This window comes from Miscanthus floridulus, chromosome 18, assembly GCF_019320115.1.
Source record: "Miscanthus floridulus cultivar M001 chromosome 18, ASM1932011v1, whole genome shotgun sequence".
NCBI lineage: Eukaryota > Viridiplantae > Streptophyta > Magnoliopsida > Poales > Poaceae > Miscanthus > Miscanthus floridulus.
This window is the reverse complement of record NC_089597.1, coordinates 86,205,788-86,230,319: the sequence shown is the minus strand read 5'-3', so window position 1 is coordinate 86,230,319 and position 24,532 is coordinate 86,205,788. Positions and strand designations below refer to the sequence as shown.

Here is a 24,532-nt window from a genome sequence, read left to right as displayed (position 1 = left end):
TGTCTCTATCTGTCGGAAGCCACATTGCGTGGCAAGTGCACAACATGTTGCAGTTACCAAAAGTAACGAAACAAATTTCTCCCGCAAATTTGAAATTTGCATGTCGCAGCTGATCAATTAGTCATCAGACCTCCCCCATGCCTCTGACTTGTTGGCAAAGTATCTTCTGGAGTCCACGAAGTCTCATGGACAATCTGCAGTTGGCATCGACTTGATCCCCACAAATTGTTTGGGGGTGGGTATTGGGAACAAGAGCAGCAGATGCAAGTCATATCTCCACTTGTCGAAGGCATCTGGAACTGGAAGGGGGGAAACAAAAACATCTTTCTTTTATTAGCAATAGCCAGTGATTTGACTTACGAAAACATCTTTCAGTCTTGTATGCTTACGAAAAATGCTTGTAAGGCAGAGCACTGATAAGCCATTTCTGTTTAATATACATCTGCGAAAACTGATGGGAGTCAAGAACCATTTATTTCGTGAAACCCTGAACTATGTTCATCTGTCTTCTAATCCAGTACAATGTATCCCAAAGAAGGGCATTGATTTGTTACGCCAAAAGGACTGAATCTTACGGCCCACCACCAACATGAAGAGAACAAATAGACAAACAAAAGAATAGAGGAAAGAAAAAAAAAATTGCCCCCATTCTCATCAAGAATTGCAACCAACTAGCTGCCCGTGAGAACCTCCTGCTATGAAAGGCAATTAAGCAGACCCTCTCGAACCTTTGCCTTACTTCCATTCTACTTGCTAAGCCCAGATGGCCAAAGACGACATAGCCATGGCACCAAGGAACAAGGCAATGTATGAGCCGACTTGAAGCCTCAGGTTACAGCTCATCCTCTTACTGAGGAAATCAGCCGCAATGAGGTCCACCAAGGCCATGTAGATCAGAATACCAGCCGATATGGAATCCAGAATGCCCTCTACCACAAGTGCCCTCGGGCTGTTGGGGTTGTAGAACGACGCGATACCTGCCCCCACAGTGATCCCAGTAGGCGTTGTGATAGCAAAGAAGAAGGCCATAAGGAGTGCAGAAAAACTCTTGAACTGAGCCTGCATTTTGTTGGGCAATGAACAGAACACCACAAACACAAACACATCTGCTTCAAATGTTGTGTTCAAATGATAAATTGTTGATCCAAATCACAAAAGGAAGTACTAGATATTAACCTCAGAAATGCAGCCGCCCAATGCAAAGCCCTCAAAAAACTGGTGGAAGGAGAGGGCAGCAACTAGAGGCTTGATGGTGCAGGGATTCTGTGAGACGCCCAAAGATAGCCCGATGATCACGGAGTGCGATACAATCCCAAGCTCAAGAATCTAGTAGAGAAAATAGCGTAGGGTTATTCACCATTTTGCGGATATTATTAGAATATGAATAGCCTTAGAATGTGAATGGTCTTAGCATATGAAGAGTCATGTAACTTGTATTATAAACACTTGTTCAATGAATAGAAACTCAAGCCAGTTACTCTAACAAATATGAAGCAAGTCACCACATATCATATCTCCGGTTGCCGTACAAGTTACAAGAAACCTATAGAAATCAGCTCAGAAGGAATTAGCATGAGAGTGAGTTCATAGTATTTACTGATACATTATCACTACTTGGGGCAAGAAGCTAGAACACCTTAAGAGCATGAATGAATGCAGTTTCATATTTTCATAATACTCTTGGCAATTAGGTGAGCAATAGGCTAGACCACGTAATTGAACATTGCATGGTGTTATAAATCCTGTTTGTGTCTTTTTGGGTCGTCCATGGTCGTTGTAACTTGTAAATTGCGGTGTTCACTTCAATGCTCATGCTACAGATTCCTTTTTAAAAAAAATAGCGCCTGCTAATCATATAGTAGGACTGATAACGCTGTTTACCATGCAATTTTACCCAAATGCATTCCAAAGAAATTTAAATTTCAGTGAAATTTGACCAATTTTTGTGAAAACTCAAAGATATCACATAACTTGTCCACATTTGACTAAACGAACAGGGCCAATTGTTGATAGGGTTTCACTATTCGAAGTGTCCTGGGTAATCACAGGCCAAAATTTTAGAGAGTCCACAACTCCACATGCATGCCGTATCGTCACTCTCTAGTAACAAATGTAACATGCCTTTTGAAGTCAGGAATTTAGCAAGTATCATCACTTCATCGTGCAGTTGGAATATGCATTTTTTTTGTTCTGTGTTTCGAGAAGAGAGTTAGAAACGTACCTGTGAGACAACCACATGACGAGCTTGGGACGGCTCCTCATCGTGCCCATTGTGACCGTCATCACATGGGTCCGATCCCGTGGGCGTAGCTATGCCTGTGTGCTGCGGCGTGCGCGCGCATCCCCACGATGTGCATGGGGTCCTTGTGGCCTCCCCCTATGCCGCTGCCAACGCTCCCCATGAGCGCGCCGTCTCTCCCTATGCCGCTGGCAACGCTCCCCACGAGCGCGCCGTGCTCTAGCAGCGCCACGGTCACGTCGTGGCCGCTCGCATTGGCGCTGGCATTGCCTTCCGCCGCGTCGGCGCGGTGCTGCTTGCTTTCGTACATGTGCGTGCCGACGAAGTCGAAGACGAGCGTCCCGAGCGCGGCGAGCATGGCAACGAAGCCCGGGAACGGGAAGCGGCGCCACGGCGCGGCGGGGAGGCAGGGGTCGGTGAGCGCCTCGTCCGCGTCGTGCAGCATGTGGACGAAGCCCGTGGCCAGGATCACCCCGGCCGCGAACGCCTTGACGAGCACGAACGCCCCGCCGCCGGTGGAGGGAGGAGGAGGAGGCTCCTCCCCGCCCGCGGCAGCGGCGGCCGACGAGCGGGATCGTGACGCCGGTCGCGCCGGCGACGAGTATGGCCGCGACGGCCACCATCTTGAGCCCCAGCGCCGCCGCCTCGTCGCGGCACTCCGCGTCATCGGCGCCGCTATTAGACGCGCCGCAGCTCGCCGTGGAGACCTGATGCTGCCACCACCACCAAGATAGAGAGATACATGCACGCAACCGCATGCCGCGTCAAAATCACAGAACGGACCACGAGAGAGAGAGTGAGGAATCAGAATCAATTTGGTGCTCTTGCTTACCTGCGGCTATCTGCTGCAGGTGTGTGCGGATGTACGACGATCCCTCCATCATTTCCTACGATTCATAGCAACGCAACAACCGAATTATCAACAAAATCTGCGATTCCGCCTCGCAATTCAGCGGGGTAAATGAAGGGGGAAACTAACGAACGAACACGGAAGAACACCGCCCAAATTTCGAGGGGAAAAGAATAGCAGCGAGAAGATAAAAGCAATGTGGCCCAGGAACACGCGGCGAACTAAGGGCCGCGCCACGAGGTTCGTAGAGGATGAGACGGGAGGGAGCAGGTGGCGCGCACCTCGAAGAACGGCATCGCCGCTGAAGAGAACGCTGCTGATGCAGGAAACAGATAATCCCTCTCCCGAACAATTGATGGATTCTTCCGATCCGCGTGGTAGCCAGCGGCCTCCATCGATCGTTTTATACGCGCCAGCAGCGGCAGAGGTGTGGGCGTGATGGTGGGAGCCCACGGACCACGGGCACGCGCCTCACTTCTCTACGTCGGCGCACGGCGGGGCGGCTAGCGGGACCTGCCACACGACGAGGATGTCGTCATCCCCTCGCGGCCCGCCGTCCGATCGGATCATACGGCGGGGCAGTGGTCAGCACGCGGAGTGGGCACGGGGCGCGGGCATGCTGCGCCACAGGAGTCAGTGGCTGGCGGGGAAGGTCCGGACAACGAACGAACGGTCTCTGCAGACCGGGCGCGGCGCCGTGGGTGCGGAGGCGTGCGGCTCCGGGCATGGAGCAACGATGTCGACACCATGGCGAGGGCTGTGCGTGGCGTCGGACCACCGCCGGAAGAACGAGCGAAAATGCAGTAGACTGGTTGCGTTTGGACTTTGCAACGCCGACTGTAGTTTCTTAGAAACGATCTGCTGTATTGTCGTAGACAGCGGCGGATTCAGGGGAAAAAATTCAGGGGGCAGAATAAAAGTACGACATCAACATATGTCTGATGTTCGATCTTAAATCTCGGCTTCACCTATATGATAAAACTTTATAAAAGTGTGACCAGCGATATATCTTCGACGGCTGCTCGATCTTAAATCTCAGTCGTAGAACTTCGCATAAAAATTCATCGAGGGCTTTAGGCCTCCGATATTAAAACGTCGCCTGGGGGCTTCAGCAACCCCCGCGTTGAATACGCCGCTGGTAGTAGACCAGTGTACTGGGCATTCCGTAGCCTTTCACCTAATATAAAACTCGAACTTCAAGAACCGATCAAACTCGAATCTCATATACCAGTACATTCGAAAGTCAAAACATCGTCGGGGGTGTACCAGCTCTTAAAATTGGCAATCGCTACCATGCAAGCGAGCGCATGACAGTGGCCCTTGCCAATCATCCTTTTATTGAACCGTGACAGATTAACCAGTGACAACCAGTTCATCAATAGAAATTAAATCTTCTATTTTCCTCTATTTTAACAAAGGTCCACTTGGGACACCAGTAAGGAGACAACCACACATAGCTCCAGCTATCCAAAAATGGATAGCAACCCACACAATATAGAAACGAGATAACATGCATTCAGATCAGAATCGCAATAAAGATAGCAACCCACACAATTCAATAGTATCAGTCCAATCCTTTGCAAAGCTTCTCTCCATACATAAGCAGAGATAGCAAGTTACTGATCAGTGAGCGAATGTTACATCCAAATACATCTGTTCCATGACACCATATTGTTACTACCACAAAGTTTATAGTTTCAAGGGCCTTCTAAGGCTCATGCCAGACTACGATAATTTTAGCTGCAGCTTCTACAGAAAGCTCAGGGGGGGTGGGGGTGGGGCAGTTCAGGGTTCAGCGACTAGAGACTAGAATCTTTGTTGTGCAATGAAAAGCTCCAGGGAAAAAAATGTTCAGATGCCGCTGATTCGACAAGGTGAATGGAATGTCCCATTTTCTCAGTAGCAGAAATGAGGGAAGGTATAGCTTTATTATCAGATCCTAGAGAAACTGGATGATCATTTTCCATAAGGGTGGTATCTGCTGGAGCCCCGACCACCAGCGCTGCCACCACCACCCATGCCTCCAGCCCCACCGTAGCTGCCATATCCTCCCGCACCATAACCTCCTGGAGCACCATATGCACCACCTCCATAGGCACCACCATATGCCCCGTAGGCACCATATGGACCTCCATACATGGAGCCACCATATGCAGAGCCATAACCTGAGCCATAGCCAGCAGGAGTACCACCATATCCATACCCTCTGCCATATGCACCATATGCTGTGCTGCCATAATATGCTGCAGCAGTTGATCGGTAGCCACCACCGTATCCATAGCCGCCACCACTGCTGTTCCCAGAAACACCACTGCCACCACCACCACCACGGTATGAATCACGGTGACCACCACCACGACTGTGTCTTCCGTTTGAGCTTGAATCACCCCCGCCTGGTTTCTTTGGTTCAGCTTTCTTAATTTCAACCTGCAAAATTATAGAACAATTGGAGAATTTAGTCAAACAATTTTCAAATTGACTCCTGTTGCAATGATACATCAAATATAACAGCAGAAATTATAAGACATAGATGACTTCTAACAAAGACAAATGATGCACCTCTACTATAAGTCTATAACTAAGGGAGAATTGTTGCATGCAGATAAGTCACGGCATAAAACCCCAACCAGAGGTCACTAGGCAAAAATTTTATCAATGAACAATGTTAAGTGATACCAAGTCCCAGCACAGGATGCAGATTGCTAAGTCATCCAACGAAATGCTATATCTTCTAATTTGTCGGCATTGTTCTGTATTCTTATTACCGTCATCATTTGTGTTCCGGTTCATTTATCTATATCAATCACAAAAACCCACCCACTATTTAAAGGAATGTTGGCATACAAGAAATTTACAACAATATACCATAACTTGCCGTACGTATTTCCTACAAACACGAAAACTTTATGTAACCCTAATTAATCCTAAAGGCATAAACCCTAAACTGCTAAACAACAAGAAGAGGACCTAAGAGATATACAAGTGTACTATCGCTGAAAATTCTCCGCAAAGACCATGCAAGGAGAACAGAAGCAGTGCTCTAAAAGATGTGGACCAAAATCATGTGCTTGAGATATAACTCGGATATTGAGGGAAAAAACTGTCACAACCCAAATTGAATTCACTCACAAATCAAATCACAGCAACAATCAAACTAGTTTGTTGTAGTTTTTAGAAGGTGCTGGATACAACAACTATGAAGTGATCAGGAGGAGGAAGGAAAGGTAAATCGAGTCCAGAGACTCGCCTCGAGCAGAGCTCGTCGCCGGATCTGTGGTCTGTTCTTCGACAAGTCCACCGTAGCTACTGCTGCTGCCCTTGTACTCTGCATCTGATGCCTCCGCAGGCCAATGCAAACCCAGTCCAACTCTTCTTCTGTACATTGCCCAGCATAAGCCCAGTCTAATTCTTTTCCTGTCCACTGCCCTGCCCAATTGAAAGCTATATTGAGAGTTCCTGACATTCCTCCCCCCATGAAACATGGCTTGTCTCTAAGCCGTTGCTGCAGTGAACCACTGGGATCCCATGGAACATGCTTCTCACTGATGTCAAATGATATCTGGAAGGCACCAGCTTTGGTCAGTGGTAAACCATGCCAGTACTTGGTATTGCTCAGAAAGGTTGATACTTGCCCATGTATCTGGAACACCAACTCAGCACAGGTGGAGATGTTGCACCAATTAACGTGCATTGCCACTTGACCACAACAATCCACCAAAACTAGGACCATGGCTTGTAAGTTGGGAAGAAATCCACCGGGCAATGTTCAAAAAGGCGCTAGGCAATGACCCATAGCCTAGAGCCTCGGTGAGCCTAAGCAAGCCTAGGCGTTTCAATGTGTTTTTCTAGGCGTTTCCATATCCATGCATATTTACATCAAAGTCTAAAAGAAAAGGAGAAACAGGAGAACAGTGGGCAAAGAGTTATACAAGAAGGCCCATAAAAACAGCCCAAGCCCAAGTCTGAACAGCAAACCTTATCCCTAACCTCACCTCCCAACCTTATCTATTTCCTGCTCACCGCACGACTCGCAAGTCGCGACTGGCCGCGCCGCGCGACGCCCCTCTGCCTCCATGCCGCTCGCTGCCCACGTCCCTGCCTCCTCCGCGCTGCTCGCCGGCCCCAGTCCCAGCCTCCTCCGCGCTGCTCACCACCTCCTAGCCACACCGGCGGCCCGCCCTCCTCCCGGCCGCGCCTATCCTCCGCCTACCCCCTTAGGCGAGGCGGAACCCCTCCGCCTAGCGCGTAAGCGGGCCTAGGCGAGCGCCTAGCAGCGCCTTTTTGAACATTGCCACCGGGATCCCATAACCACCACAGAATCATTATGGAGTTAAAGAAAATGTATACTCCATCAGTTGTACTCGCAGAAACATTGATGCTGCCAAGATGAATTCAAGGCCACTGAAATTCTGGCATTTTGAACACTTGACAAGAAGCTTGAAGTGGATCTTGTTTCAAGTGCATATTGTGCAGGCCACAATTGAAATTTTGAAAGTGAAACCAATCCAGACTAAAGCTGTGACTGTTGCACCTGTCCAGTACCTTCAGCATCATCCGCCATAACTTCAAATAAACTGATGTCTCTGCATGCAAACTGAAGTTTGTACTCAGTTCAGATTAATTCAACTCATCAGCATCAACTTTAGCTTGACAACAACTGACAGATGGCCAATGCTTAGGCCACACCTCAACGTTCTTGGCCCAGACAGTGCCCATGTTTGCAAGTATAAAACCAGGTTATCATTTTTTCCATTGTTTCTCATGATCAAGTATCATATCCTGCTGCATGTGACACACCTCTTCCTTCACTTTCCAAATACTAGTGAGGTTGCACAGATTCATAAATTCAGCTCTGGGTGTGAAAATCTCACTTCTAGCCTTGCTTTGCCATGAAGGGCGGGCCTGGTGCAAGCGGTAGAGTCTTACCGCCTGTGAACGGAAGGTCCCGGGTTCGAGTCGCGGTCTCCTCGCATTGCACAGGCGAGGGTAAGGCTTGCCACTGACACTCTTCCCCAGACCCCGCACAGAGCGGGAGCTCTCTACACTGGGTACGCCCTTTTTAGCCTTGCTTTGCCACCTCTCAACTAGCACCAACTTATAGCTGAAAGAAGCCCCATTATGATTGTTGTCCTGAGCACATCGTGGTTGTACTAATGATGACTTCATGATGCAGTATCCCAATTTGTTATGGTCTCCAATAATCAAGAGGGCTTGGATCCGACCATGACTTGAACAGTGGTGGTGGCCAGGGTTGGAGCTGATCCCAGCTTCTGGACAGAGGCACCAAGATGACTGGTGAATGACAATAATCTTCGGACAACTGTTTTCTCCCCTTGAGTGTAATAGAAATGACAATGCATATGTGCTTTTTTAGCGGTTTGGCCAACACATCAATCACTGCGAACCAGTGGTGTTTTGACAATGTTTCAACTAGATAGTGGTTGAAACTGAGAGACGGCCATGGTGTCGGGATCTATCTCAATTCGAACAACCACACAATATTCAGTAGGGGGTGGCCATGGTTGCTGCAGCTCAGATTGGTTATGTAAGTGATGCACAGAATAACAAACTGAGTTTGAAAACACCAAAGACATAGGTAGCAGTGAATCCTTTGACCAGTACAATACTTCCTCATCCGGATAACACATATCATCAATGGAGAAAGCAGATGAACCAAGAGGTATTACCTCGATCACTTCATATGCACTGCAGGAACAGGTCTCGACACAGGACAGGACTATATACCCGCTGCTGGAATCAGAACAAATTGGTGAAGTTGATGAAGAAGTTGTGGCCCTTGTTGCCAAGTGAGAAGGTAGCTGCGAGTGAAGCCAGAGTGATGGGTAACTTGCTCACTGCTGCTGGAACGCGCAGACTGCATCTGCGACTGGGTGTCAACCACCTGGTGGGCATCACTTGGAGAAGCGTGGTGCAGGCATCAACGTCGGCGAGCATAACGTGCTGGGATGGAGCAGAGACCGAGGGCGTCGTGGACTGGTGCCGAGCCGGCCTAGTAGAGTCCCGGTGTCGAACACTTGGTGTGCAATGTGACATGGTGTTCAATGTTGGAGAATTGGATGGTAAGGTCATCAACACGGGACGGATCAGGGATCGAGGAAGATGTGGGCAGTGTTGCGGATGTTGTCACAGGCATGCTGTTGGTTGAGGTTGATCTCACGCTCGCAGTTGTCGGGGTTGGCGATGAGGATGGTTGAGGTGATGTCCTCTAGTGCAGATGATGCCATCAACAATGCATTGGAAGAGGTAGAGTCGATGCTGGCGGACTTAGCGTTGGAGGAAGCGGAGTCATTGTTGCCAGTGACGAAGGCCGGATAGGGAGCTTGAAAGGCCGTGTTGCTTGCCTCCAAATCAGAGGCCATCTTCATCTTCATCACCATCACCATCACCAGAATCCGGTCTAGCATCTCCTTGCACCGCGACTCTTGTGCAGCGTTCATGGTGGAACCAGAGCACCGCACCTCCACTGCAGAATCCATGGCTAGATCGGAGAGCCCACGGATCAACAGCTCCGATGCCAGTTGTCACAAACCCAAATTGAATTCACTCGCAAATCAAATCACAGCAACAATCAAACTAGTTTGTGGTAGTTTCTAGAAGGTGCTGGATACAACTACGAAGTAATCGGGAGGAAGGGAAGGTAAATCGAGTCCAGAGACTCGCCTCGAGCAGAGCTCGCTGCCGGTTCTGTGGTCTGTTCTTTGACAAGTCCCCCATAGCTGCTGCTGCTTCCCTTGTACTGTGTATCTGATGCCACCGTGGGCCAGTGCAAACCCAGTCCAACTCTTCTTCTGTCCATTGCCCAGCATAAGCCCAGTCTAATTCTTCTCCTGTCCATTGCCCGGCCCAATTGAAAGCTATATTGAGAGTTCCTAACAAAACCTTGAGAGTTCCTAACAAAACCACCCCCACAGTGTTGTTTGGAAGAAGAAACCGCAGTACTTAACCACAGAGAAACCGACCAAACCCTGATAGTGCAGACCCTATAATGCTGCACCATAACCTAGGCCGGTGACCACAGCCCAGGTTCAGCGCCCCATGACTACCCTCAAGGTAGGACTGCACCACTCGGTCACACAGGCCAACTGCCACCATTACCATAGGATGGTGCCCTGCCACTATTTCATAGGTTGCCCGCAAGGGAGGTTTTTAACCAGCCCTGAAATTCGCTTCCACAGGGAATTGAACCCAGGGGCTGGATGTGCTTCAACTATTGAGTGCTGATTTCTGTAATCCAGGGCAATGCATTTCAAGTAACCATCTCCACAATACAAATATAATATCTCATAAAGAATGACATGATGGCGTCTATTTCATCAATAATATGGAGTACAGTGTACACACCCCTATATGCTAAACTAGTACCATAAACCATACTCAAAAAAGTGTCAGGTCAATAATATTGAGCATGCTATCAGTTCAAAGTTCAAAGTTTTCACTTCCTAGCATGTTGATATGTACTCCCTCCATTCCAAATTGTAAGAAATTTTGGCTTTTCTAGATACATAGCTTTTGCTATGCACTTAGATATACACTATGTCTAGATATATAGTAAAATCAATGTATCTAGAAAAGCCAAAACATCTTAAAATTTGGAACAGAGGGAGTACTAAACAAACAATGATCAATATTAAAAAACTCCCAAACACATCAGTTATTGTACAGAGACAGAATTGCATCCTCATGATTACTAACCAAATTAAGTGAACAACAACAATGAAGTACAGCATGCCAAGTTAGACCATTTGCTAACTGAACCTGACAACTGCAGAACTGCTAACATGCCAATGATATTTACCATCACTAAACACAATGAAAGATAAAGAAGTGACCTGTTTCCCTCCAAGATCATGCATTCTTCCCTCTGACATAACCCTTTCAACAGCATCCTCGCTTTCAAATGTGACAAATCCAAAGCCACGTGAACGTCCAGTGCTATGGTCAAGCATAATCTGATGCTCAACCACCTTCCCGTACGATGAGAAGTGCTCCTTTAATTTATCTGCAAGGTTCATATTAATCATGCTTGCATTTGAAACGAATGTTTTCAAGGCCCAACAAATATAGCTAGTGGCTAATCAAAGTTATTATTTGCAAGTTCAATACAATGTTTAGATATCTTTTGCTTGAAAACAAAAAAAGGTTTCAGCATCGCTTGTACCTTCGGTAAGAGATGGTGGAATACCACCCACAAAGATCTTTTTTGTCTTAGGTCCATCTTTCGATGACATTTCCTCTTTCGGAACAGTCCTTTTGACTTCAACCTTGAAGCATAAAAAACGCAGTTGAGAATATAGTCCAAAATTAAGATCGCGATTTTTGGATATTGAACATAGAAGCCTTACTGTTCTTCCATCTATGACATGGTCATCCTCTAGAACCCTGTCAAGCACAGATGGATCGGAAAATGTAACAAATCCAAATCCACGAGGCATCCTAGTATGCTTGTCCTTCATGATCACAGAATCAGTTATAGCTCCATACTTCTGAAAATGCCTTGTGAATGTTTCTGCACATGCAAATGGAGCATATAGCAAAAGATAAGTGAAATAAACAAGTTCTAACAAAAACTTATTGCTCTATGAGATCAGCAATCTATATTCTAATGCTTCTTTTGTAGCTGCAGATACTTGGCGCTACTGGTCACTAAAAAAGGTAGAGCAACATCACTCCTAAAAGGTTCACATACAGTTTTGGAGTTGATTTGGAGGATCATTAATGGGAAAGATTCATCTTGAAGACAACTATAGTTAAGCTACAGAGCAATACCCATGTGAGATTGCAAACTAATAATGTGACATTAAAGACTATGACACTCCTATGATCCGAAGTTAGGAACACAAAACTGACAAATAATTCTAGAACATCAATGCAAACACACACTTAATTGCCATTCAATTTCTCAAATAAAAGACTTCTCCTATTTTCCAGTTCACCCACATTGTCCTTAAATTATTGAAATGAAAGTCATTTACTGCTTTCTAGTTCACAAATCTATGCACACTGAGTCACAATTATTATTATTTCTAAGTTATCGAATCAAATCAAAGCAGAATCACTCCTACCAATACACCAAATGAAGCCCAATCTGTATTGGTCAAATGACATACAGTTCCAGAATAATCGAAATAAAGCATATAGATTAATAGTTTATTTAACATGACTGGTATAAACTATAAAGCATATAGTTTATTTCCAGTTTCAGAATGGCTATATTTCTGAAATCCATCAAGTAAGTAGGCTAGCACAAATCACCAAATAGCAATGTTTTGTATTACTATTTAAGAACACACCAACAAGAAAACAAAGTATAGGCTTGCTTCCATCAATATTATGGAGGTAGCAGTATCTCCCAAATCTAAGCTTTTACCACATACATTAGCCTACCTAAGCAAAATCATAGTGCATCAGTGACTCATCCAACCAATGCAGAACCTGATCAGTAACACACGAAAACAGAAACAACTATATCTTTTGCAGTGTATTTTTCTTTTATGCTAACAAAACACAGCTAAGAACTAATTTGCCTTTGTACTGTGTTGTTTTCCCAGAATATATCGTGTGTTGTACAACATTTTATTTGATATAAACTAAAATAGCCTCATAGTTAGATCCCAAAAGAATTGCTCACTACCTTCGGTTGTCTCCCAGGCTACACCCCCTACGAAAATCTTCCTGCAAAATCACATACGAGGATGCACCAAACCAAAACTATCAGCCACACCTAATCCAATACAACAGACCGGACCATACACGAAAAAACCTAGATACCAAGGAACTCACCCCGAGGCATCACCACCACCAGAATCTGCATCCCTCCCATCCTCGCCACCAGCATCAATATTCCCAACGGCCTCCGCCTCCGCTAGGCCCCGGCCTCCAACGACGATTCTCGTCTCGGCCGCCATCGCCGCTGCCTCGGCGGCTGCAGCCCCCTCGTCCGCTTCCCCCTCCCCGTCCCCCTCCTCCTCCTCCTCTTCGTACACCTCCTCGACCTCTTCAACCTCTTCTTCCTCCTCTTCCTCCTCGTACCCGCTCATGGCGTTCTGGTTCTCCTCCCCGTACCCCGCCATGCCGCGCTGCCGCGACCCGAAGCTGAGCTAAACCCTAGCTCCCAATCGGAGCGGGGAGCGAAGCGTAGCAGCTAGATTAGTGAATGGCGGCCTGCGCTGTGGGAGGGAGCAGGAAGGTCTAGGTTTCGCGGCTGTCGGAGCAAACCCTAGCGGCGCCGCTTCGGGTGTGTGCTGGACTGCTGGTGCGGGGGAGAGATGGCGGCGAGGGGTGGGATTGGTGCCGGTAGACGCTCGGCTTGTGTGGCTCGGCTGGGTTCATAGGACACGTTGGGCTCGCTGGCTCCGTTGGATGCGCGCTGCGATTCGTGCAATTGAGCGAAATGCTGCTAGTGTGACGGTGACCGCGGCGCCGGCTTCACCTCGCGACTGTGGAAAATGTTTCACGTCATTATAAGGCTGTCTCCGATAGGATACCCGGCAGCAGAACCGAATCCAAAATGAGTCTACGTAGAAGAGGTAGTATCCTCTCTTCTAAAGTTTTATTTGTAGAAAGCATTTCTTTTTGGGTTTTATTGTTGAAAAATACTTCCCTCCATTTGTGTTTATTTGTCAACAACTTTTTACTGTAGCAAATTTGACCATCTGTTTTTTCTTCTAAAAAATCTTAGATACTTCAATGTATATAACACTAATGAAGTATGTTCAATAAAGAATCATATATGTGAAAAATTGATGTATCTAAAAATCTTTTACAGAAAAAACGTATGGGCAAAATTGCTACAGTAAAAATTCGGTGAATAGGTATTGAACCATTTACATGTAGCACTATCTAAACGTGAAATGGGTCTTGTATTTTGGGTAACGGTTGTTGGAGACAGTCTAAGGGCACGTTTGGTTCGCACCTAGAAGTCGCCGCATCGTGTCACAGGCTTCGCGCGTCGTGTGATTGGCTAGCTACCGAAAGTTTGGCACCACCAGCGCTCGCCACGCACAGCCAGTTCATTTTGCCACCACGGAGAGCAGTTCGGCTGGGATTTAAAAAACATTGTTCATGCTGGAACGTTGTGAGAGAAAAACTACTGCTCCTGACTGAAAAAATAAGCCGAACAAGCCGGCTTAAAGTGCAGCCGAACACTCAGACGGCTTGCCAAATGTGTAGCGGATGAATCGTCCGCCTCACTTGCAGCGCGGCAAATTTCTGCAGCGTGGCATGCTTAGGCGGGGACCAAACATGCCCTAAATACTCTTTCTTAAAAATCATCCTTAAAATTCTTAATTAAATAAAATTTTGCCTTAAAACATTTATTTAAAAAAATGTGCTTAGAAATTGTTAGCTAAAATATTTTAATTGAAATTCCTTTTCTTAGAAATTCTAAATAGGGCCACCGGCCTACTCCCTCTCTTCTAAAATAGCTGCACATCTTGTTCTTTGAGAAGTCAAAAGGTTCGGTTTGATCAAATATATAACAAAAAAGTACTAATAATTATTATACATAATAAGTATTACTAGATTATGGCATATATTTTTATATTAAACTTATTTTGTGATGCAAATATTGATAATATTTTCTATAAAGTTAGTTAATTTTCTCGAGAAGTGGGATGTGCACCTATATTTGAGACTGTGGAGTACTCATCTAACAAGCACATTACAAGCATGTTTGTAGGTTAAAAAGAATACTTCTCAGCGAATCAAAATCATTTTATGGAATTTTTTGACTAGCTGACTGGACTCTTGGAAACTAGAACTGCGGAATTAGGTGAGACCAAGGTAAGGTCGTTTCTTCTCTAATAGTTAAAAAAATGCATAGAATTGGTTCTAATAGTTTCTCCTTACATATTTCCTATTTGACCGTCGTTCTAAGTATCCACAACAAAAGAGGTAAAGCACGACTTAAGTCTCACCGCACAATGTGTACACACAATATGGAACATTACAGAATGAGTAGTCATCTTTCCAAATATGTTACCTTTTTACATTCATATATTATGTTAAAGTATGAGTGTAAATAAGTAGTAGAATGGAATAACTTGTCCTTTGCGTTGATGTGATGATTAAATATATACATGGTGAAGTAGTATAGTGAAAGGTGTCTTGTCCTAAAAGGATAAGTCAACCCTTCTCACTCTTTTTTTAGAGAACCCTTCTCACTCTCTATATCAAAGGACATGCCCCTTTAATGAGTATGTTATATGTCTAAGATAGTTACCAACTGAAAGGATCTAGTAACCGGTGGCTAGAGGGGGTGAATAGATGATGATCACTAAAAATCAAAGACACTAGGCAATTCTAATTAGAAATACAAATATCCATAAATAAAGCTATTTCTATTTAGTGGTTTTGAATAATTCAGTTTTAAGAATGTAGACCGCTCAAAGTAAGTACCAAAATTGAACTAGGCACAAGAGAATACCACACAAGAAGGTGAGCCTCAGTTTACTGCTTTTCTATCAAGCTTCCATCCCCACAACGTTGTCTTGATACCTAGAGCGATTGATCTCGAGCTAGATAGTGTAGGGAAACACGGGTGGCTACTCGCTAGCACACAAAAATACCGCATAAAACAAGATCACTTGCTTGTAGATGATCATAGATTATACCTTCCCAACGCGCGACGCAGTGGAAGACTTGGCGGAACGCGCGCAGTCGATATCGAGGAAATAGTCGTACCGTACAATTGCACAACACGTAGCAGCACCTCTATGGATGTCCACATATACAGAGAGGAGAACGGCACGACGGAGTGTGCTAGCACTCAACGCTGCGCTAGATAGCAACAGTACCGACGACGTGCACGAGGCACAGGAGTGGCAGGCGTCTCTAGTGGGTGGGGTAATTAGGGTTAGTCAGCCCCTTGCCTATGATTAGCATATATAGGAATGGCTAATTGGGCCACGTGGGCCGGATAGGCCCACACTATGACTTGGGCATATTTCCAACAGATAGAACAATAAGGCGTTACTTACCTCTATTCTACTAGAGATGCTCTTTGCCTCCTCTAGATATGATGAGCTCAATAGCTTCACACGAATCTTCTCTAGAGCAACAACACAATCTTCTTTCTTGTGCTTCGATTGAGCCCCCAAGCTAATTAATTTTATCTCTCCCATGTAAAAAATTAGAAACCCTTTTTAATGTGACTTTTTGAACATGTGCCACTTTATATGTGGTGAATCATTATATATTTGCAAATTGAGCGTAATTTAGTTGGTTTGATATTTTGTGGTGAAATATCGAGAACGACGTGCATATGGTGATTTCGTTGATCTCGGGAAATGTAGCACACTTAAACCTTGGTGAAGAACCATTTTAGCCATTAACATTAGAAGTTAACCTAGTAATGTGTCTACTAATGAACTGAACATTTCTTATAACTCGGTTTTATTTAAATTTGAACTTCGAATTGGGAAGTGTCAAATTAATTTTGGAAAATAAAATTGCCAAACTATGAAATTGTATCGATTCCTTACAAAAAAAAAGATGTTAGATGATTTGCAGCACCAAGCAAAATGACTTGAACCCCTCAAAAGTACTCTATCCGTCCATAAAAGAATACAATTCTTTTTTTTCGAGGAGTCAACGATTTGAAGTTTCACCAAAACTATATAAAATTTACTAACAATTATAATACAATAAGTATCATTAATTGATTATGAAATATATTTTCATAATAAACTTAGTTGAAGACATAAATGTTGATATTCATTATAAACTCGGTTAAAGTTAAACTAGTTTGACTTACACGCATCACATAATTGCATTCTTTTATGGGCTGATAAAGTATTAGTGAACAATGATAAACAGTATCAAACAGTGTTTGCGGTGTCCTTTTTAACAACTTTTGAATGCTATAAGGTAATATCTTTCGTTCAGACCGACACGAAGTCGTCCGATGTTTTTAAAGAAATGACTTTACTCAAGAGAGATTTCTTGGTGTTGGCCTGTGGAAACGCCGTGTCGCCGTATGAGGAATGTTCGCATGCAAAAACGTCATATGAGGAATGGTTCCTCAACGGACGTGTCGATCATGTGATGCAAACCAAACGTCTCGCCCAAGGTTGGATTTTGGATCGGATGATTCCGCACAACTTCGTGACCCAAATCAAATGTGCCGTAGAAATTTGGCAAGGTGAGGCAACATCATGACAAACCCGGGTAAAATAAATTCAAATATAGATAGAAAAGAAAAGCTACTATTACCAACACCACCGTAAACATCGACGTCAATCGATTACAATACATCAATAGGCAACAATCAAAATTGCAGATATACATATGTTGTCAGCTATCTCAATAGGTTGTTTTCCCAACTGAAAGGAGCTATACTTTTTACACGGCTGGCTTTGGAGCTTCCTACTAGGGTGAACACCACCAATTACACCCCAACATTTCTTACAAACGGAGAGAGAGAAAAAAAACCCAGGGAAAAAAAATAAAGAAATAGGAAAAAAAGAAAAGAATTTCGCTATATTGCTCAGAGAAGCTAAAACCACTGCCTTGCAGGAGCAAACAGAGTGGCAACTACTGTTGACGAGCCTGTCAGGTGACCGAGATTCCTAAGATACTGTATGGATTGTTAAAGATGGGCCTTTCTTATGCAATTTTCCCTTGATCTGCTTGATCTTTGCATCAACCCTTGCAGTGAAACCAATCTTTGTCTTCTGCCTGGCCTTCGACCGCTCCCTCTTCCACATTGTCTGGTCTTCGACATCTTTCTTTAAGTACTTGATCTCTTGAATCACATGGTGATCAAGTGGTTTGCACGACCTCTGGTAGGATATGTGTATCAGGTAGGGGATGTTGCAAGCAGCAGTCACCAGAAGCGTCGCTGCCCAGTATATGGGAGCTGGCCCAAGGACTTCCAACAGGATCTGGTAGTTGTCGCGGGATCTCAATGTCATCCCGTAGGCGAGGATGAAGATATACCAAGTTGTTATGCTGCCCCATACAAAGAGATGTTGAATCCATGTGAAATGGCTCATTGTTAGGGCAATCTGCATGTTGACAGCCCAGATGATGCAGGTGAACATGGCAGTTCCCACCGCAGCCATGTCCGCAGTCTGCCCCCCAGCATGGATTGCCTGATCATAGAATATGCAGAGATTGAGGAAGAATATGGCCAGAGAGGAGTAGAGGCCATTCCCCATCCATCCAAGGATCCGGTACCAATCAAAGAAAAGATTCTTTGGCCCTTGCTGGTATAATGCTGGGAACTGCAACATGCAAGTCATGCCATGTCAATCAATATAGATATATATATGAAAGGTTAGAAGCAGCCACGTGGATGATCAGAGAAGATTGCCCAGCTCCTACAGTGCAAAGGGCAAAGGGCCCGATGCATGAGTCTTCTAGTATCACTAACGATCACAGGAAATTAACTAGCATAAAAGTTTACTTGCCAACATGTATTTTTTTTACAGATGTGATTTGATCCACAGATGAGGGCCATACAAACATAATGTTGTCAAGAAGCAAACTTCTGTGCATTTGCATTTCCTTAAAACTTCGGTCAGCTTTAAATATGACACTACCAAGTGACTTCAATCTGCTTAAACGGTTCCTCAAACCATGTGCCTTAACTATTTTCTAGATGCTATGCAAGTCAAACTATTTAAGGAAGACTGTTAAACCATATGAATTTGCACTACATTATTTAATAAACTAAATTTATGGGATGATATGTGTTGACAAACAGTCAGTCATGTTTCCCAACATAATATCACAACTGAGATAACTAACACCGGTATCTTTTACAGTACCCAATGTGTATTTCAAACCACTATATTTTTACATAGTATCCACATAAAAGTCACTTGCACATTTCATTTCAGTGAATGAATACCTGAAGCAGATAACCTAGAGACTGAATAGCATTCTAGTGGAACATTATAGTATCCTCATAAAAGTGACTGCACATTTCATTTCAGTGAATGAATACCTGAAGCAGATAACCTAGATACTGAATAGCATTCTAATGGAACATGGAATGGACAAGTAATACACACCAAATCATTCCTAATTCTGAAACTATCTTTTAACGACAATAATATGTTGCTTCATACAAATGATTTGCATGAAAGGAGAGGCAAAGGTAGATACAAGTTCATGCCTAACAGAATAAATGGGCAATACAAATCATAGTAGCATGAACTAAGATATGCTTGTACATTGAGGCAATATTCATGGTTCTTTTTAGTTTTCTAATATATTATGAACCATGCCAGATAATTGTGTTGTTGTACTTGATGCCATGCAAAGTAGCCGGAGAAGGAATTGATGGACATCTGAGTACAGTATAGTTCTCTAATCTACACCCAGTTGCTAATGATTGTGGTTCCATGGGAGTGTCGTCCTCCTCAAGAAACAAAGTTTAGCAAATGATCTTTTGGGTATCCGCTTATTCATTAGCTTCTTTGCTGGAAGCATAATGATATGGACACAACACAACAAAAACTTTTACCATGAAAACACACACCACATTCCAGGACCAAGCTTTAATTTCAGTTCTAAACATGCCGAGTTTATCATAAGCAGTATGGTTAAACTAAGTTACATGTTCTATCATATACCTGTAAGCAGATTTCGGACGAAACATCTTGCTCAAATACTCCGAGTGATATAACAGGAAGCGAGGTAAGAACAACATTGAAAAGCAGCATAAACCAATCATCGTATACAGATTGCCCAGAAAACCCAGCGAATGCTTCAAAGTAAAATATTGTAAGCCCAAAGGCAATATTCTTGTAAAAGAAGTAGCAAATCTGCAATTCAACAAAAGAAGATTTAGTAAAGTTAAAACATAACAGAATCAGATGCAATAGAATGAATAAAAGTGCTTCGAGCAGCACCATTTGGGCGATTCTCTTGTAGCACCAATGTCCATGGACGACAAGAAGTCGCTCAAGAAACCGAAATTGAGAAATGGAAAAATCACTAGCCATCACTGCCTGGTAAAGGAAAAGAACCAATTTTAGTCATACCTAGTCAACGATCCTTGATGTTATATGAAAGTAGCACTACACTAGATTGGTTCTGTCACACTAGATAGGGTAGATCATAATAATCTGAACAACTCACCTGCATGCCCTCTACCCCACTTATACCAACTCCAATATCAGCTTCTTGAATCATGCCCACATCATTTGCACCATCACCTACTGCTAAAGTGGTTTGCCCTATACCTTCTTTGACGAGCCGAGTCACCTACAAAGTGAAGGAGAGCAAACTCAACATTACTTTATGTAGAAACTACAGATAGTCCAATGGAGAGAGGCAAAGCTACCAGTGCTTTCTGCTTTGGAGACACACGGCAACATATGACAGAAGCACACTCGATTGCCAGGTTCAAGAACATATGCTTCATGTCATCCTCCAAAGCAAATGCCAGAGCTTTTCCATCAATAACTAGAGCAAATGCTGCATCTGGATCCTTCTCGAGTTTGACCATTTGTGACCCATTGGCGATTTGCGACAGGAGACTCTCCTTTGCAACCTGCTCAGTTGTCAAAGATAAAAGTAAAGCCTACCATAAAGAGAATTACCGTCTAGATAAAGCTTCCTATACAGTAAAAGAGAAAAAAAAAGTTAAGGTACCTTCTTTGCATCCTGGGCTACCTGCTCACCAGTGGGTATGGACAAACATATTTGTTTCATACCTTGCCTCAGTAAACTGCATGCATATCTGCAAAAGAAATAGAAACATCACACGATGTTGATGGATGTGATGTGCTAACGAGGTACAAAAAGCTACTTGTACATGTAAAGAATTTCTACTTGGAAACAGCATACCCAATGTTAATTGCAGTTTCCATCTTATCACCTGTCAGAACCCAGATTTTGAGACCTGCTTGTGCCAAACGATCTATGCACTGAGGAACCTGATAGAGCACAAAGAATAACTTATAAGTCAGAACAACTCGAAACAGTAACTAGCATAATACTAGGAACCAAGAAACATATCTTAACAATACAAAAAGTCAGACACTGTATTTTACCCCTTTTTGTAATTTGTCCTCTACAGCAGTTGCACCAACAAGGATCAGCTCCCTTTCAATCAACTCAGAGACTCGTTCAAGTTGCAACTCTCTATCAGGCCCAATAGAGGTCTTTGCTTTAAGAAACTCAGCATTCCAAGAAGAATATTCTGATTCATCAAGCACCCTGTACGATAGTGCCAATGTTCGCAAGCCTGCCTCACCATATTCATTCAAATGCCTAGTTGTATCAACTTCATACATCCTTCCATTTTTTGCCAGTCTATCAAATATGATGCTGCTCGGTTGGGAACAAAGAACAATCACGGATAGTCAAGCTGAAGCCAAAAAAGTGGTGACATTGAAAAAGATAGAAGAAACAAGCCAAGCATGTTGACAGCACCAAGTAATCAGGTGTAAAATTTGCTTCTTAACATTTTTAAGCTAATAACAAAATATCAAAATCTGAATGTAGATGGCTTGATGTACAGGCCTAGCCAAAAATAAATCAAAGAGCATCACCAAATTTAAAAAAATAGTACAAATCCTACCTGTCTGCTCCTTTGCAAAAAAGAAGAATTTGACCATCTTCATCCTGCAGAATTACAGTCATTCGTTTTCTTTTGCTATTGAATTCCAATAGATTGAGAATCTTGAACTCCCTGAAACCATACTCACGTATTAAGACAAAATAATCATAATAATAAGGATAAGGAACAAATTATGGAGTAACAAATACTGATATGCAACCTCTCAATTGTGCCTTCCGAAGAAGTGTGTTTCTCCCTGACAAAGACACTTGATTGTGTTCGCTTGAAAAATTCGAATCCAAATTCCCTGGCTGCCACAAGAAAAGCCCCCTCATCAGGTGATTCTGCTTCATAGGCAATAGAACCAGTTGCTTCATTTATCTCCGGTATCGCTGTGTGACACAGAGCAAGTATCCTGAAGAAGAGTAGAATTGTGGAAGAATTTGGCTCCTTGGTCCAGTTCCCTTGCCTGAGACGGTCATCCTGAAAACTGAAGCCTTTTATGGAGGGCTTTCGGTTGTTCCCAACACTAAAGGTGACTCCTTCTACCAACTCGATTTCATCCTCATTGTTCTCCTCCCATATATCTTGTAAAGGGATATCATGGTCATCAGCACCTGACGCCATCTGCTTTGCAGCAGCAAGTTCAACTTCACTTGAACCCACGCCATATGATACTCCAGCAATTGAACACTTCAGGAAGTCCATCTGATTGCAGGTCAGAGTACCAGTTTTATCTGACAAGATAGTATGAACCTGGCCAAGTTCCTCATTTAAGTTTGATGTACGTGCCTGAGCAGTATTGCCAGTCTCCTCATCAAACATATGAATGTCCTGGTTAATGAAATGTGCTTGCAATACCTTCACAAGTTCAATCGAGACATACAGCGAGATTGGAATCAGATACCCGTAAAGAATGAGAGCTGTGATTAGATGGAATATCCCAGAAAGAGCAGGGCGTGATGGATCATCTAATTTATTGCTTTTCTGTGGCTGCAAGTACCACCAGTTGGGCAAATCGAACTTGATCCTCACAGCGAATCCAACTGAACTAATGATTGATATCAGCACGAGCACAGTAAACAGGATGTATATAATTAAATCCATCTTCTTCTCAATCCTGCTCCTCTTGGATGGCGACTCAGTTGAGTTCTGCATGACTTTACTGTCATGGCCAGTAAAGATAACCACTCCATAGATAAAGGCTGTATTCCTTAGTTTTGAGTCCCTCAGAAGTATCTGAGACGGATCAAGGGCGTACACCTGCCTCTCATACTCAAAGTTACCAGTGAACGTGTACAAGCTCGGGTTGGGATCCTCGCAGCGTATCACTGCCTGGAAATCCTTAAATGACTCGTCTTCTTCCAGCGGCAGCGTAACCTCAAGTGACCTCTTCACCTTAAGGTTCGTCTCACCATCGAGGTTCATCGTCTCAACATAGCAAATGCCATCCTCATAGCTCGAGGACAGTAGCAGTAAGTCAGCAGGGAAGAACTGGTCCTTCTCAACCCTGACGACATCACCGACGCAAAGGTCCTTCCAGTGCCGGTAGTCGAACTCGCCATCACCCTTGTGCACGCTGACCTTGCGGTTGTTCACCTTCATGTCCTGGATGAAGCGGCGCCAGTCCTCCAGCCCCTCCTTCATCATGCTGAGGCCGACGACAAAGGCCAACGGAGCAATCATGCTGACGGCCGAGAAGGGGCACACCGGGGTGAGCGAGAGGATGGCGGTGAGGAGGAAGTAGAGGTTGGCGACGCGCCGGAACTGCTCGAAGATGGCCTTGGGGAAGAAGGTGATGATGTTGTACTTGGTGGTGGTGATGTAGTTGGTGACGTACTTGAGCGGCTTCTGCAGGGCGGCGTTGTTGCAGTAGACGACGCGCGAGAAGCCCGGGCCGCCGACGGCGCCGGCCCCGTCGGAGGAGGGGCCCGCGTCGCCGGCGTGCCCGTGCTGGGCGCGGAAGCAGGAGAAGGTGTAGAGATTGCTCCACCGCATGCGGTCCCGCCGCCGGCGGCCGGAACGGGCCATCTCGGCGCCCGGTGTCCGTCAGCGCCCGATTTCCCGGCTATGCGGATGCCGGCATTGCAGCGCCCCGATCGAATCTAGGATGGGATTCCTACGCCGCGGGCGGGCGAATTGGACCTGCAACTTGGGGAATCAGTTCGTGATCTCGTCGTCAGCGAATTTTAAAAAAAAAAGACAAAGAAATCGAACAAAACGCACGGAGAAATCTCATGCCAGGGAAACCTGGAATCCGCTATAAAACAACGCGCAAATTACACCCGCGTGTATTGCAGACACATACATTCACCTCCTAATTCACCCATGTGAAAAGAGAAAACAGCACAAAACGAACGAACGGACTGCCCAAAAAACTCCGCAACGGGTGCAAACGAGGAGCAAAAAAAAAAAAAAAAAAGGGACGGGGGCGAGGGAAACCCGCAGGACCAGGAACCGACGCGCCAGCATCCAGCTGGGGAGATTGAGACGAGGCACCAACCTGCGTGAAGACTGAAGAGGCAGAGAGAGAGGCACGAAGAGAAGGGCCGAGGCAGAGAAGGGTCCGGTGAGCGAGCAGGCGGGGAGATCGATCCCGGCCTGGGGATTCGCGCGCGGCGGCCGGGCCGGCGACGCTTTGGTGGGTGGTGGTGGGGGTGGGGGGGGCGGAGCGAGAAGGGTGGGAAGGAGACAGGGAACGAGGTGGGGAGCGACTAGCGAGGAGGCGAGGTGGAGGTGGTGAGACGAGACGAGGAGAGAGAGGGATTAGTCGATTAATTAAGTCCGATTATTTTAAATCCGCCATTTATATTTATATTAATATTATTTATTTAACCGTAATAATTACCCGTCGAGGCTCCCCACGCCCTGCAACAGCAAAAACACCGTCCGCAGTTTTGCCTCCTTC

The 24,532-nt window shown here is 44.8% G+C and overlaps 2 protein-coding genes and 1 pseudogene across 4 annotated transcripts; all 3 read right to left on the bottom strand.

Moving 5' to 3' along the window:
- Positions 1-457: 457 nt before the first annotated feature.
- On the bottom strand, positions 458-3,926 carry LOC136522180 (zinc transporter 10-like; annotated as a pseudogene).
- Positions 3,927-4,586: 660 nt separating this feature from the next.
- Positions 4,587-13,399, bottom strand: LOC136522984 (uncharacterized). Its single transcript, XM_066516768.1, has 6 exons — positions 12,891-13,399; positions 12,742-12,782; positions 11,453-11,616; positions 11,269-11,371; positions 10,940-11,109; positions 4,587-5,516 (listed from the first exon to the last, which is right to left on the bottom strand). Exons 1-6 carry the CDS (start codon positions 13,178-13,180, stop codon positions 5,046-5,048), a joined length of 1,239 nt encoding a protein of 412 aa, XP_066372865.1. The 5' UTR covers positions 13,181-13,399; the 3' UTR covers positions 4,587-5,045.
- Positions 13,400-17,292: 3,893 nt separating this feature from the next.
- Positions 17,293-24,277, bottom strand: LOC136523038 (probable phospholipid-transporting ATPase 4). Of its 3 annotated transcripts, none has more exons than XM_066516820.1 (11): positions 24,128-24,277; positions 21,845-23,775; positions 21,646-21,756; positions 21,116-21,392; positions 20,910-20,998; positions 20,715-20,802; positions 20,404-20,613; positions 20,199-20,324; positions 19,970-20,068; positions 19,691-19,882; positions 17,293-18,334 (listed from the first exon to the last, which is right to left on the bottom strand). In XM_066516820.1, the coding sequence occupies exons 2-11, from the start codon at positions 23,653-23,655 to the stop codon at positions 17,678-17,680; spliced, it is 3,660 nt and encodes a 1,219-aa protein (XP_066372917.1). In that variant the 5' UTR covers positions 23,656-23,775; positions 24,128-24,277; the 3' UTR covers positions 17,293-17,677. The 3 variants fall into 3 exon arrangements, with proteins under 3 accessions (XP_066372917.1, XP_066372915.1, XP_066372916.1); XM_066516818.1 differs by having other exon boundaries at positions 21,845-23,769; XM_066516819.1 differs by lacking the exon at positions 24,128-24,277 and adding an exon at positions 23,851-23,987 and having other exon boundaries at positions 21,845-23,769.
- Between the last annotated feature and the right edge of the window lie 255 nt (positions 24,278-24,532).